Consider the following 14,988-nt stretch of genomic DNA (forward strand, 5'->3'; position numbering starts at 1 on the left):
GAGTACCAACAGCTGTTCAGCTTTTCTACAAGTGAAGGGCACTCTTTTCGGTGTTTACTTGCCACTCTATCAGAGTTGATACAAACATCTTCTTTTTCTTCAAGAGCTTGGAATGGTCATCTTCTCTTTCCTGGTTATTTTAAATGTAGGTTATGATGAAAGCTTAAAAAATAAATACAAACATAGGAAACATGAGAGAACCTTTTCCTATTGCAAAAGATAAACCTTGTAGGCATGAGACCTGTATCAGAAAATAAATTTAATACCACTGCAAGGCCAATGTGTAGTTTGAGATAAGTAAAATAGACAAAACAACCTTGAGACACAAAACTGGGGCAATTAACAATGTGCATGGTCTTGTGGGTTGGGTTTCATGTTCATCAGCAAGCCTAACCTTTGACTATTTTAGTAGACAACTAAAGCTAACAAAATGAAGCATTAACCCCACTTCCACCCCCAACAGCTTATCACACATGCTAATAGTTGTACTATAGATAACTTATCAGAAGCTGAAGTCCAAAAACAAATGGCAAGGGAACCCAGGGGTCTGGGAAGGAGAGAGAGAACTTACCAGCACAAAGAGGATTTACTTCTTCATTGCATGTAAGCAGCTTGTTGGTTGGCTCACTGGCAGCTGGAGAGACTTGCTGTCCTTGAGGTTTTGGTCGTCTGTCTCCTTGTTTTTGTCTCTACAATGCGCTGTAAAAATGAAATAAATGATGGTGGTTTTGTGATTGTTTCCTTTTCCTTTGTTAAAGATAGTTGTAAGGTGTTTCTTGGCTTCTCAGTGAAAGTTATAAATAAAAATCTTACCAGAAGTGCTTTGTGTTGGGGTACTCATTCTAATACCTTTCATACTGTAAAACCCAGTCTGGAGGTCAAACCACAATTCCAGTAACTCGGTAATAAATCTGAAAGATAAATTAGAGTGCTTAGCTGTATTTGTCCTCTTTCCTTTCATTGTTTTGTTCTTCACTTTATCATGGGTTTTTTTTGCTTTCTTGATTGTGCAGTTTTTTCCTGCTTTCCCTTGCCTTTCCTAACTTTTTAGTATTTCCATCTGTGGTGTTGGCTGGAAAGTTTTGATTTTCTGGGTGTGAGGTACAAATTAAATATGTATACGTTACATATTTAATTTATTGTTCAACCCAATGCATGTTAGTAGAGGCTTGGATAACATGGTACGTGCAAAAGTACTATCTAGAATCTTATAGTCAGGATAACTATAGCTTGTTAAACCTGTGGGTGCTGCAGGTTAGAGGTAAATATTCCTGAGTATTTCTTGGCACTGGCAAGGAAGAATGGTATGCCTTGCTCATTCAAGGGGAATTAGTGTGTGGCTATAGAGGAAGGGGTGGGCTCCTAAATTACCTGTTAAAGAAAATTGCACATTAATCTTATCTGCATTGTTTGAGAAGCAGCTTTGTGCTCTGAATGTGCTAATGTGGTGGAAAGGTTTCATTTAGTCAGTAAAAAAAATTCACCGGGCCCCGCACCCCACACACACCTGCCCCTTACCTGTTTCAAGTGCTTGCTGTGCATGTGGCTCCCAGAGATCAGAGATGCCAAGAAACTGCTGCCTGGGAATGCACATAGTTTTTGATTGACTGACAGATACTTATATTTTATAAAAACAAAAAGATAGGTAATCAACTTCTACTCAAAGTTTTTGATGCGTTTAAAATTCTTGTGTTCCTGCATGACGAAAGATCCTTCTCCATTCTCTCTTTGGAGAGAGATGGTGCACATCTATGTGGAGCAGTAGCATGGCCAGTTATGCCAGCCAGTTTTGACGATGGGGTGTGCTAGCCAGGACTTCTGTATTCGCATTTGCTTTCCTAGAGTAATAATTTGAACAGTGTGAAGTGAATTAGGATTTAGCCTAGCAACAGAATGGCAAAACTGTGAATCACAAGAACCTGTTTTCATGCACTGTGTCCACCTGTTGTGTGGGCTTAGGCTGGGTGACAGTGTTATCAAGGATACTCTGATTTATGGTATAGGTGACCTTCTCATGTTCCTTTATTTTTGTAAATTTTACTTTTATTTTTATTACAGCAGTGCCCCAGGATTCAATCTGTTCTTGGGGCTCCACTGCAGTTGGCCTGGATGGCTAGAAAAAAGAATCATGCTGGGCCCCTCAGGCTGGCTTCAGCCATGCAAGGGTGACTCATCTGTGATGTTGGTGTTGTTTTAGACTCATCCTGGAACTCTTTCAACACTATGGTTTTAGTGGCCCTTTCTCTGCTGCTTTGTCAGGAAATACTACGTTGCACTTCATTATTTTTGCTGGAGTCCTTTGTAATGCTCTGCTGACCAGAGGATGTTGCTGAAAACATTGATCTTGTAAAATTTACAGTCCAAAATGAGCTGAGCCCCTCTTGAAGTCCTATATAACAACTGTTGTTCCTGCAGTTGAAAACCTCTTTTTCTCCTTCCATTTTGATTATGAATAAACAGGATTTCAGTGAACGTCCTGACTCTTGCAGTAATATGTAAACACTTATTGTAAATAAAGTTAGAACAATAAAAAACTGTAAATGCTAAGAATAAAGTTTTTGACTATTTAATATACAAATGAGAGAATAAACAAAGGCTTTAGGGACTCTCTTAATTTCTGGAAGTTTGAATGCTATTTTTTGTTTGGCAGAAGTGCACCACTGACTTTTCCTTTTTTTGTGCATTTTAAACAAAAGAATTTATTCCACAACTAGTTATGGAAATGGGAGTGGCAATTTCCTCTTTTAGTCCAAGTATACCATTTCCTGATGGAAGGTTTGCAGTTTTAGAAATATACAGGCTTGTGCTTTGGCATAGCTTAAACTTGAACTGTTTCAGTACAGCCTAAAGTTGCTTTATCAGATAAATGTTTTATGCTGTTGGGATGACCTAAATGCTTTTTATTGCAGGATGCCTGTGTATCAGACATCCTGTGCTGGGTTTTCCCAAACTTTAAGCACCTTTATGGAAATCCAAACTTCCTCTTTTCAGGAAGTAGTCATTTTCTAATCTTGTTAAAAATGTCTTCCCGGGTTTCTATTAGTGATCGGTGTCGTCCTCCTTTTAGGGTTTTACCTACTTCCCATTAAATGCAGTGGCAGTTTGATCAAGCCTTTATCAAGAGGATGAGAAATAAGTTTTTCCTGATGATAAAGCAGTGTTATGAGTCAAGCAGGATGTGGTTTTTAAAGGCCCTTCTTTCTTGCATTCACCCATCTTTTCTGATGAAACTGTGCTGTTCTGTGGCATGCATGAGTTCAACTCAGTTTGCCTTTGAAAAGCAGTGTAGACAATTGCTCTTCAGCTTAGATTTTGGGCCTTCTTTAGCCTGGGCTCAGCCACTCGATCTTATCCACTGTGGGACTTAGCGCTGTTAATCATGCTTATTTTGTTAAAGCCATGCAGAGGCACTGTTTGAGTAAGAGATGATGTGGAGCCTGATAAAGAGTGGGGAAGAGTATGAAAAGTCCATCCATTGAGCCCATTCAACATGAGGAGAGCAGAGATGATGTTGGACTGCCAGAGGGAATTTTGCAAAACAAAAATTTCATTTTGAGCTGGGTGCTTCCCTTCTTTCCCTTGCCTTCAAATCAAGCAGATCTCGCTGGACATTTTCTTCAGTTTGAGATGATTTAATTTCTCTTATTTCCTTTCGGTGGAGACAGAAGATTTTTAGTTGAGAGTAAGCCTTAAACTGTAGGCATGTTATGTGGAAAATTTCTCCTCTTAGCAAAAATAATGTAAATAGCAACTTTAAAAAATGTCCGTATTGTATCTGTTTGACAAGCAAGTCACCTTCTGCGTTGCTTAACACAACTGATACTCTCTAAATATTTACTTTCATGAATGTAAAAGCAGCCTATTCCTTGCTGTGTTGCTGTAAGGATATTTTAATGAAAGCAAGAGGTTTAATCTCAACTTTGTTTGGTTTTGTTACTTTTCCTCATTTGCAGTCACTTTCCCATTTGCCATATTTATACTTGTGCTGTAGCAAATAAGCATAATTTCTCCCCATGAACGCTGTGTTGTAAAAACCAAGTAGCAGCAAGCGCTGAAGCAGTATCACCTCGGGTGATAGCCAGGGCTGGGAGATGAATCTCAGCTGCCTGCTTCCTGCAGGAGGGATGCCAGCTTCTGCCTGCCGCAGTGGAGCGAATTCCTCCCCAAAAGCTAGCAACACATGTCTTCCCGCTGATTCTCTGAAGACTGGTAGTAATCAGTCCTTGTTCTTAGGTTCCGAAAGCATGTTCCCGGGATGCGGATCCTTCCAGACTGTTTGCACATCCTGCTGTCTCAATCTGTTCCCTTTGCAAAAAAAAAAAAAAAAAAAAAAGGCAAACAAAAAAGGGCCTGAGATGTTCACCTGCATTGTCCTGGTTTCCTTTGTTTCCCCCATATTAGATATCTTTGTAGTGAAACAGAGTGAAGGTTTGTTTCTCAAAATGTAACTGCAGATAATTAGTCTATCTTAACCTTTTGTTTCTAGCTTTTGTTATGGCTGAATGTAAACCTGAGCCTGCTGTTTGCCTACATTTATATTCCATGACAACCTATAAACATCGTAGTGTACACTAGCAGGAGTATCTGGACAGCATGATGAGCTAAAAGCGTAATTATGTTAGTGTAGCTCCATCTCTAGCAACATTCTTGCACTTTAATTACCCTTTTTTTCCCCTTACCCTTCATTTTGAATTTACTTCCAGTTTTTCTTTAGTGCCAGTCTAGTTTGATGACTCCCACTTCACATTTTCACTGCAGCAAGCTATTGTATTATGGTTCCAGCCAGTTTCCCTCAGCTCAGATAAACTATTACTTCTCCCTCAGAAGTTTGAGGCTTACCATATTTCATGCATCATAAATTGTAAAATGTTAATTTACACACGTTCTATGAAGCTTTTGATTTCTTTGGCATTCTTAATTTGTTAATAACCATCGCATGATCTCTGTGGGATATAATATCAGGAAGAATTTTCAGATATATAAATTAATCTCCTGTCTGCTGGTGTCTCACAGCAAACAGTACTTTTCTACCCATCAGCTGCAGCATTTCCAGGGTTATGCTGAGCTTTTTTTTTTTTTAAAAAAAAAAAACCAACCTGTGTTTGCTCTTAAGATACAGTGTACTGGGAGAGGATCTGTTAAACTCTTAGCAAAGAGGAGCGAAGTTTGTTTTAAACTGATACCCCTTTTTAAAAAACAAACAAACAACCACAAAACACACAACTTGTGTTATATACCTGCTGGAGTGGCCTGCAGCCATTGACTGCCTTCTTTACCTAAGAGGCATCTGTCAGCGTTCACAGTTCTAGAGGTTGCTCTGTGCTATATTCAACCTTTAATTGAAGAGACTTGATTGCTTCTGCTCTGCTGCTGCTCTGTGGGCAATAAGCATTGTTTGCTGTATCGTCCTAGATGATAATCTGAGCATCACTGTGCTAGAGGCAGACTTCTGTGTTATCGCTGTCCAGAAGGAGAATTTTTGTTGTTATTGTTAGGTTTGGTGCGTGCTTTTTTTTTTAAGGTATTTCTTATTTACACCAAGACTTCGCTGCTTTTCCTTTGGCTGCAAAGGTAATGTTGCAAACTGGGGCTGATCATGTACGTATTAGATGGGTTGGGGTGCAGATGGTTGTCTGCATTTGCAGAGGTGTGACCTGAGGCTGTGGGCAGAGCTGTTGAGAGCATGGTCATGTGGTTCGTGTGGGATTGGATGAAAGTTATAAGCCATGGGAATTTGGTGGTGGAACTTCAGGGGACCCTTGAGGCTGTGCTTATGGGGAGCAGGCTTGGTTTGGTTCTTCGGCTCCAACTCCAGGCAGCAGGAGCTGCTGTAGCCAGTGTTGGTCTTAAAACAGGGCTGATAAGGCCGCTGGGCTGGGGAAGGCTTTTTGCTGCGTGACTTGCTGTGTGAACAGCCTTTCCCTTCCCTTAGGTAAGAGTGGTCTGGGTGGACACATCCCATCCCAGCCCGTCCACAGCCACCCGTCACACCTCTCGGACCGCAGCATCGAGCGGTGGCGTTTGAGCAGCGGAGATGTGTGACTCTCAGGCTTGAGCTCCTGAAGGAAGTCCCGGAGGAAGGCTGCCTTTAAATAAGACTGTTGCGTTCGCAGCCTCAGGAGGAATAAATCAGGTGGCGCGGGCTGCTGGCAGCGGCACAGTGCACGCGGCCTTGGAGGCGCGCCAGCAGTCGCGGACGCTGGGGCTGTCAGCGGGGTGGGTGCGTGGGGCTGTGCGCTGCGACCTCCGCTCCCCTTTGCACGCAAAAGCCCCGGAATATCAAATCCTGGCTGATGTCTTCATCGACACGAGCCACCGAGTCCGGGCAGGTGTTTGTGGCTGGTCATCTCTTAGTGCTTGAGTGCGATGGTAAAGCCAAATTTGTCCTAGCAGCGCTCCCCAAACGTAAGTTACTCTATACCCTGTGCATTCATTACGTACCTAGATCATTTTAGGCACTGCCCGTGTTAATTAATCCTTTTTTTTTGCGCTCCTCATTACTTTTGCACCCACATATTTAAGGTGTTATTATGGGAAGGCATTTTCATTTGAAATTGGTGTTTCTCTGGTTTGTAAGTGGGATGCTAACGCTACCTCTGGGGTGAGTGTTGGCACTTGAAGTTTTACTTCGAAATAATTTCAAAGCGTGCTGTTGTTCTGTTTTTAGAGTGGTCCAAAGTTCATACAGAACTTTGTACTTTGTAGGATGCTACTTTGCCATCTTAGAGGAATACCACTTCTTAAAGGCAAAATCTGAATGAGGTAAACATAGTTTAGACTTTTGGTTGTCTTGGGAAAAAAATTGCAACCACCGATCTAAGTTGTGAAAAAAATAGCTAACGGGCACAGCTGGAAACTACTTTCCATAAGCATTTTACAGAATCACAGAATTGTAGGGGTTGGAAGGGACCTCGAAAGATCGTTGGGTCCAACCCCCCTACCAAAGCAGGTTCCTTAGAGCAGGCTGCCCAGGTAGGCGTCCAGAGGGGCCTTGGATATCTCCAGAGAAGGAGACTCCACAGCCTCCCTGAGCAGCCCGTGCCAGTGCTCCGTCACCCTCACTGTGAAGAAGTTCTCTCACATGTTGATGCGGACCTTCCTGTGATCCATTTTGTGGCCATTGCCCCTTGTCCTGTCCCCACAAACCCCAGAAAAGAGGTTGGCCAAATCCCTCTCCCACACCTCAGGTATTTATAAACACTGATAATATCCCCCCTCAGTCTTCTTTTCTCCAGGCTGAACAGACCCAGGTCTGTCGGCCTTTCTTCATAGGGAAGATGCTCCAGGCCCCGTATCATCTTTGTGACCCTCCGCTGGGCTCTTTCCAGGAGATCCCTGTCTTTTTTGTACCGGGGAGCCCAGAACTGGACACAGTACTCCAGGTGAGGCCTGACCAGGGCAGAGTAGAGGGGGAGGATCACCTCCCTTGACCTGCTGGCCACACTCCTTTTAATGCACGCCAGGATCCCATTGGCCCTCCTGGCCACCAGGGCACACTGTTGGCTCATGGTCAACCTGTCGTCCACCAGGACCCCCAGGTCCTTCTCCTCAGAGCTCCTCTCCAGCAGGTCGCTCCCCAGCCTGTACTGATACGTGCAGTTGTTCCTTCCCAGGTGCAGGACTCTACACTTGCTCTTATTAAACCTTATTTGGTTTCTTCCTGCCCATTTCTTACTGTTCTTTTGTAGGCATGATGAAGTAGAAGTGTTTTTCACTGTACATGGTGATTATGTATGCCAGGTAGTATAGTAGTCTGAATAAGTCCTATCTGGCAGGCCTGCAGGTTCATTTAAATGGCTGTTAGAGATAAAGGGCATGATTCTGGTTACCAGAAGTCGCCTGTGGAGGTCTGGCTTGTTGGAAGACCCCCGAGCTCTCTGAACAAAGTCTTCCTTTCCTTTGCTCTGTAAGCAGCCTCATCTCTTTGTCTGTTCTTCTCTGAGCTTGAAACAGCTCCTGGGTTTTACTGAGTAGGTGTATGTAGATGGTACTTGTAAACTGCTTGAAAATAGGGTTCATGGTACAACATTAAGGAATGCTTCCAGTTTCCAAATACAGTTAGTAGAGTGTTTCCTAATTTTAAGGTACTCTATGAACGCTGGATGATGTGTATATGGTATTATCAAAAAGTATGTGACAGTGAGCTACTCAAAATCACTTTTTCAAGATTTGGGAAATTTTCCTGTTCTGATGTTTTGCTATTTTCTGTAAAGGACAAATAGTACTACTGGTGATGCATATTTGCATTTCAATCTAAGTTTTCTACTGAGTGTGAAATTAGTGTTGTCTTTTTTTTTTTTAATTGATAGAATTCTTGATAGTGATGATATATTTTTAATACAGGTGATGCAGATTTCATTTTTTTCTTAGAAATTTTTTTAAGAACTATTAGTGTACATTCATAAGAACAGCCTGTATTTAAATCTGTCAGTGTGCTTGTTTTGATTTCATGTTATTAGCATTTATGAATCGTCAGCCAAAAAGTTCTTTGAGTTTTATTCAAAATATTTTTTCAAATAAAGTTGGCTTTATAATGGTTTGTTGTAATGTTGACTGAATCACAAATGGATCCAGGTTCTCTTGCATAAGAGGCTTTTTTTCTTAACTTTTGTTTCTGTCTACACCAGCATTTTAGAATTATGAACTCAAAATTACTGAGAGAAATATCCAACAGTTCTAAGATTTTAGATTGAATTATTATTTACAGTTACTTTAAAACATATGTTTTACTCTTATTTTATTTCCTTAAGCCACAATGTCTTGAAATCTCAGCATAAAGTTCCTATTATTTTTCAGTATTTTACGTAGCTTGTTGTTCTTGGTAGTTTTTGCTTGTCTTGTTATCTTTAAAACACATCTTTGGAGTTTGATATGTTGTAGAAGAGATTTTGTAACCTACAGCGACAGTAGAAAACAATTAATTTTGTGAGACCTCATTGATGTTGCGTATTTAGTGCCGTAAATTTGCTGCTTATCCTGTTAGAATAGTGGAACTTGCTGTTTCAAAATTTGCTTTTTACTTGAGAAACTGAAAGGCAGTCTGCTGCTGTGTCTATGCGTCCCATTTCTCCTCTCTATTTTCTTACTTTTTGAAGTTTCCTTTGTTTTGTTCTAAAGTATTTATTTTCCATGACAAACCTTAGAAAGACATCTGGAGAGTTTGTACGTATGGTCTTACTACTGCGTAGTAGTAATGTGAATTTTCATTCATCAGACAGTTCCACAGTCCCAGACTGTTTTTAGTTAATAGATAGGACACTGTCAAACAGATTTTGGCAAAAATTACTTTGTAAAATTCAGCAACTTCTTAATGTTTTCATCCTGATGGCACTTTGGCACCGTCCCCTTCAAGAAGTACGGCAGCTGAAAGCATTATTTTTTTGGCTGCTAAATCGTCTTTGTGGTGAGCTTTCAACAGAAGCAAAATTCCTTTGTGAAAGAGCTTCTTTTGATACATTGTCTTAATGCTCTCATCGGCTTTCTAAACGCATTTTTTTCCGAAATGCAAAGCCTCTGCATATTGAAAATATCAGTAGAGCTTGAATTACAGGTCACGTGCTGTTTTGAAAACATTAAAACATATCGAAGTGCAGCTGCTGAAGGGAAAAGGTGAAACATGCGTGCTCTATAAATAGCTTCTGTAGTGAGCACACCCTCTTCTGCCTGCAACTCTTTTGTTGTCTCTAGATAATAATGAATGAGCTATCTATTTTCAAGGTGAAACACGGGGGCTCTTGGCACTTTTTCCCCCCTGTGGAATGGGTAAATATTTCCAGCGAAGGTTTGTAAATTTGATTAAGAGAGGAATTTTCTCTTTGTAGAGGAATGCCTATTGGAGCGAGGGGTTGCAGCTTTTAGCAGAAGAGACTGTCTGCTGCTTTGGATCTGTCAGTGAAATGTCAGTACCTTCCAGTCCCAGCACAGGCGATTCCCTCTGCCTTCCTCAAGGAGCACCTTACATCTCTCTTCCTGGCAGCCTGGAAATCGCTGCTGACAAAAGCTTTTTAGCAGAGCACCATGAGTCAATTTTCTACCTGCTGCAAACTTTTGATACTTTGTCTGGAGATTGTTAGATGGTTATGTTAAAAAAAGATTAAGGCTATGTCTGCAGGAGGGGAACAGCCCTCCCTGTTCAATTACAGCAGCCCTACCAGGGCTTTAGGGGTGAAATTTCCTGAACTGTCTTTTCTGGCACATTGAAACCCTTTTAAAGGTCATATTTACTAACAACAATTTTTCGGAGTATTTAAAGAAAAGAAAAATTGTGCTTCGTAATTGCCAGGCGTAGTACATCGTTGCAACATGGTTCATGCAGGGCTGCTGCATTTTGGGCTGCAAGGGCAGTTTGATCTTTCTGGTTAAATCCTGGTAACATAAGAAGGGAAGGTTAGGTAACTCAGCTGTGTCAGTGCCATCATTGTTTAGACCAGGATCTCTGTTTATAAATGTTGCTGCTTGTAAAGTGAATTCTCAAAATACCTGTGTGGAGGGAGAGCAGGGAGCAGTGTGTGTCTGCTCGTGAGTAGGGACTTGGAGGCAGTTCTACTGTTGACTCTACGTCTGGACATCCCAGGGGAATTTTAACCTTTTCAGTGCTTTAATTACAGGGTGAAAAATTAAAAGTGGTAATATTACTGGAGTAGCTGGTTGGGCGTGTCTTCTGTTTGTTTTCATAGAAAAAGAACCAACAAAAATTTTTCCATAGGAGTTAATAGTTCAGCTGCTTATTGAAGAGTAGGAAGGAGGGGGATTGAGCCTCTTCTGTGTTCAAGTGTTAGTCTTTTTCTCAGCTCATAGATGAGAAATAGTTTTATGTATGTGTCATAGGAAACTGATATTCAAAAGAAAATTCACCCATTCAATTTCTTTGAGACCACTAATCTATCTTTCATATACTGGGAATTAATCTGAAATATAAACAGAGCTGGCTAAGTTTTAAGTCTTTTTTTTTTTTTTTTTTCCTGAGGGGGTGCACTTACAGGAGCAAGTCACGACTACTTAAAAACAAAAGGGAAGAGGGCAACTCCACTCCCCTTCTCTGTGCAAGTGTTGAGGGGAGCCAAGAGCAACACAACAAAATGCTCAGGCTTGTTCAGCCTCCCTCCCCTTCCCCTCTGTATTTACAGTATACCGCCTCTTCAGTTTCAACTCTAACCACTTAAACCAGTAAACATCCTCGCACAAAGTCTAGGTTAGTGTGTGCAGATGACCTCCTTCAGGGTAGGGTATGAGTGCTGCAGCCAAATGTAATCCAAACAGTGATGCTGACTGCAGAACCTGCTCTGAAATATACAGCATAAACAAATGGAAAAAATGATTTTCCTCTTCATTTCCTGTAACTTGAAGTTTTCTTTTTTTTTTTTTTCTCCAAAACAGTTGGAGATTTGGACTAGAGCAATGTATATGTTTCTTTTTTCCACATAATTTTTATGTCATACTGCTTCCTACAACTCTCTTGTTTCACAATCCTAAATCAATTTTGGACTTCAAGTGGTGTGGTTTTATATTAATTCAATTATAAATAGTTAATGTATAACACCTCACTTACAGTGCTTGTTCCAGATTTTATGTGCACTCTGTTCAAGTTTAATACTGATCCAGCATACGAGATGTGGTTGTATTTCTGTGCATCCATGCCTCTGAGTTAATGCTTGAGACAGGATCAACGTCATGCTTATCTAAAATCCAGAAGAAACACCCCAATTCTGTTGTTCAGTGAGACAGTATTAAGAGCAAGGCCTAAGTCTTTTTGGAAAAATAGCGGTGGATTTGTGTCTGATCTCTAGAGGACAGTGTTTGAGACATTGGTTCAGATGTGTTCTTTGTCAAGCAGCGGCATCTTTATTGTCACAGACCATGACTTAGTATATAAGAAAGCCTTGCTCTTTTGCATTGTGCTTTATCATGCTGACTGGAAAACAGACTAATAATGCAGACTCCTGTTGTGGTGCTTGTGCGTCTCATTCAGTCCTGTAACTCTGGTTTCCTGTGTATTGGTAACTGCAGCAATTTCCATCTACGAGGAGCTGTGCAACCGTAGCTGCCTTACTGCATCGTTTGTGTGTAAGTTAGCTTCAGCATCACCTTAGTGGTGGGAGAGTTGAAAGCAGAGGTTAAGTGACTTGTGTAAATGAAACGGTGACAGAACGGAGATTAGGACTAGGGTTCGTGCCACTAGAGTGCACTACTTCCCTCTTGCTTATCGAGAGAATGGTTAAATTTGCTGGTAGGTGCAATCTCCCTGGTGTAGGGTTTGGAAAATTGCTGCCAACTTGCTGAGCTACTGGGAGTTTCACAGCTATCAGTTACCGAATAAATGTTTTTCTTACTGTCAAGCTTTTATGAACGTTGTGATAGAGCGGCAAAGAGGGCTTGTAAACTGGGTTTTTACCTCCCTTAGATTTTGTTGGAAATGGAAAGGGTATGTACAAATGAAAGAGTTCATCATATTTGTAATTAAAGTCAGGTACTTTAAGATGCATAATTTCTAAGAAATAGATAATGACTGTGCTGACTTCTATAATGAAAGGTAATTGATAATGAGATTATAGTATTTTTCTCAATAACTTAAGCTCTTTCTCTTTTCCCGACCAGGTTTCCACTTGAGTGGCACAGTGACAGAGCCTGCAATGCAATCGGAGCCAGAAACTGTTTGCAATGTAGCTATCAGCTTTGATCGTTGCAAGATTACCTCAGTGACCTGCAGCTGTGGAAACAAGGACATCTTTTACTGTGCCCACGTTGTGGCACTCTCTCTATACCGGATCCGCAAGCCAGATCAGGTCAAACTGCATCTTCCCATTTCAGAGACACTCTTTCAAATGAACAGAGACCAACTACAAAAATTTGTACAGTATTTGATCACAGTGCACCATACAGAAGTTTTGCCAACTGCTCAAAAATTAGCAGATGAAATTCTTTCTCAGAATTCAGAAATCAATCAAGTCCATGGTAAGTTTTGATGCTTGTTCTTCCTTTTGTCTCATTTCCTCCTTGGTTTTGAACATTTCTCTGCCATTCAGGAATATGACCTCCTGAGGTTCTTTCCAGCCTGAGTTCTTCTGCAATTCTATTATGTTTACAAAAGAGAGTTCTGTTATTGAAGCTTCACTTCAAAATGTTTAGAAAGTAAAACTTTTTGGAAAAAGAGAAGAATTCATAAGAAATGAGCTTGATGTCTCCAATGCTGTTAATAACATGGCCTGATCTACTTCATGCTTGTATTTTTCTGCTATGAAAAATGTCAGCGCTCTTCCTTGTATAGCCACATTGCTCAAAGAACCAATTTACTGACTGCATCTTTTTGTTACTCTGTTCTTCTTAAACTAATCTTACTAGGTTTTTGTTGTGTAATTTTGTTTTAATGGCAAGGTATGCAAGCAAGTAGGTGTTGCTGGTCTGTTTCGAACATTAAATATGCTTTTATTGTCCTTTAGGAATCTGTTTTTATATGAAGTTAGGAGAAATACAAATCTTGTATTTCAGTGCACTTTTCTGGTTACTGTTGCAGCAGCCCACAGAATCAGCAAAGGTCTATCTTTTCTGCTCTTCCGGTCACACACATTTTTAATGGCTTTCAGTTTCTTGTGCTGAACATCTTACCTTTTTTAAAGGGTGTTGGGTGTGACCTGGGGCTTCTGAGGTGATCCTTGTATGGACCCCAGTAAAGTAAAAGTGAGTGATTGTGGGTTTGAGTTGACCGAGCTAGTTTACAGTCCTGTGTTCCTGTAAGGTCACCTGATAAAAAGCTCCAACATGACCAGTGCTGTAAGCCTAAGTGCAATTTGGAGGGGAAGAATAAGTTATCTAAATACATCTTTTTTTTTGTTTGTTCATTGACAGGAACAGTTCTTGTGTGTTGGATATTTAAGAGGAAACAGTGCTGTTGCAAAGAATTTGCAATACAAACACAGCCAAGCTGCCTTAACGTTAGAGAAGAAAACCCACGCATTTGCTATATCCACTGTAGGTAGAACAAAAGAAATGAGTCTTTCTGACAACAGGGTTCACCTACAGTCTAGCCCTTTTCCTTAGGGTCCAGCGACCCTCACAAGCCCAAGCAGGCAGTGCTGCAAGAAGATGAGTTTCAGGAGCAGTGTTCTTTTTTGGATATGGGGTACTTGGATGTGGCCAGAGGCCAGACTATGCTTCTAGCTGTTATGGAACAGAATGAGAATCTGGCTGGCAGAGCTGCCTGGTGCCAGTGGAAAGAAAGGGAAGCTAAAGCAAATGCAGGGCATTAGCAATAGAGGAGGATTCTCCGATGTTGTAAGCTGAAGGCATGTATAGCATGAGAGCTGGTAATAGCCTGAACGTAAGGAATTAAAGGAAAGGAAGGAAGAATTATGGTGTGTATGTGAGTGATGTGGGGAAGACGAAAACAGTCAAGGGTGATTAGAAAAAGGGGAAGGGAGGGGTGGGAAAGGAAGGGCAGATGACGGCTATATATGGCTATATTAGCTATGCAATGACTAATGTAAGATGAGAAACAACAGAAAGGATGTTGCAGGGAGTGCTTAAGCTTGATCAACTTTGTCTGTAATTATTCTAATCACAGGCATGCTGATCTTTGTCACCTATTTCCTTATTGTCAGAATATCTCTTTATTCATTAGTATTTATTTTTAGAGAAATATTTAATGTTTGTCACAGCCCAACTAGCAAAAAGAATTAAAAAAAAAATCACTAAGTTTGAGTAGGGTACTTTAAAAATGCCCACTGAACTAAAATGTTTGTCTTGTATGTGTTGCTGTCTTCCTAGCAAATGAGATTGCAGTTTGTCTTTATTGACTATTGGGGTTTCTTAACAAAATACTAAAACTGAAGTAGAAAATCCAGATAGCATAAGAAAGTAAACTGCCATTACCAAAGAAAGCTGGGTTACAAAAGAGGATCTATAGCCTCCTGCTCTTCCTCCTAAACTCCCATAAAACGGTAGTCTGATTTGTTGTTGGGTGTTGGTTGGTTTTTGTTTATGATGTTAAAAAAT

At 40.7% G+C, this 14,988-nt stretch overlaps 1 protein-coding gene across 1 annotated transcript in view; it reads left to right on the top strand.

Moving 5' to 3' along the window:
• The window catches only part of ZSWIM6 (zinc finger SWIM-type containing 6), a 115,206-nt gene that overhangs the window by 49,994 nt on the left and 50,224 nt on the right, over positions 1–14,988 (top strand). Inside the window, exon 2 of the mRNA XM_035553687.2 lies at positions 12,595–12,951. Within this exon, the coding sequence (XP_035409580.1) occupies positions 12,595–12,951 (357 nt within the window). The remainder of the gene's footprint in view (positions 1–12,594; positions 12,952–14,988) is intronic.

Source organism: Cygnus atratus, chromosome Z (assembly GCF_013377495.2).
Source record: "Cygnus atratus isolate AKBS03 ecotype Queensland, Australia chromosome Z, CAtr_DNAZoo_HiC_assembly, whole genome shotgun sequence".
NCBI classification, from domain to species: domain Eukaryota; kingdom Metazoa; phylum Chordata; class Aves; order Anseriformes; family Anatidae; genus Cygnus; species Cygnus atratus.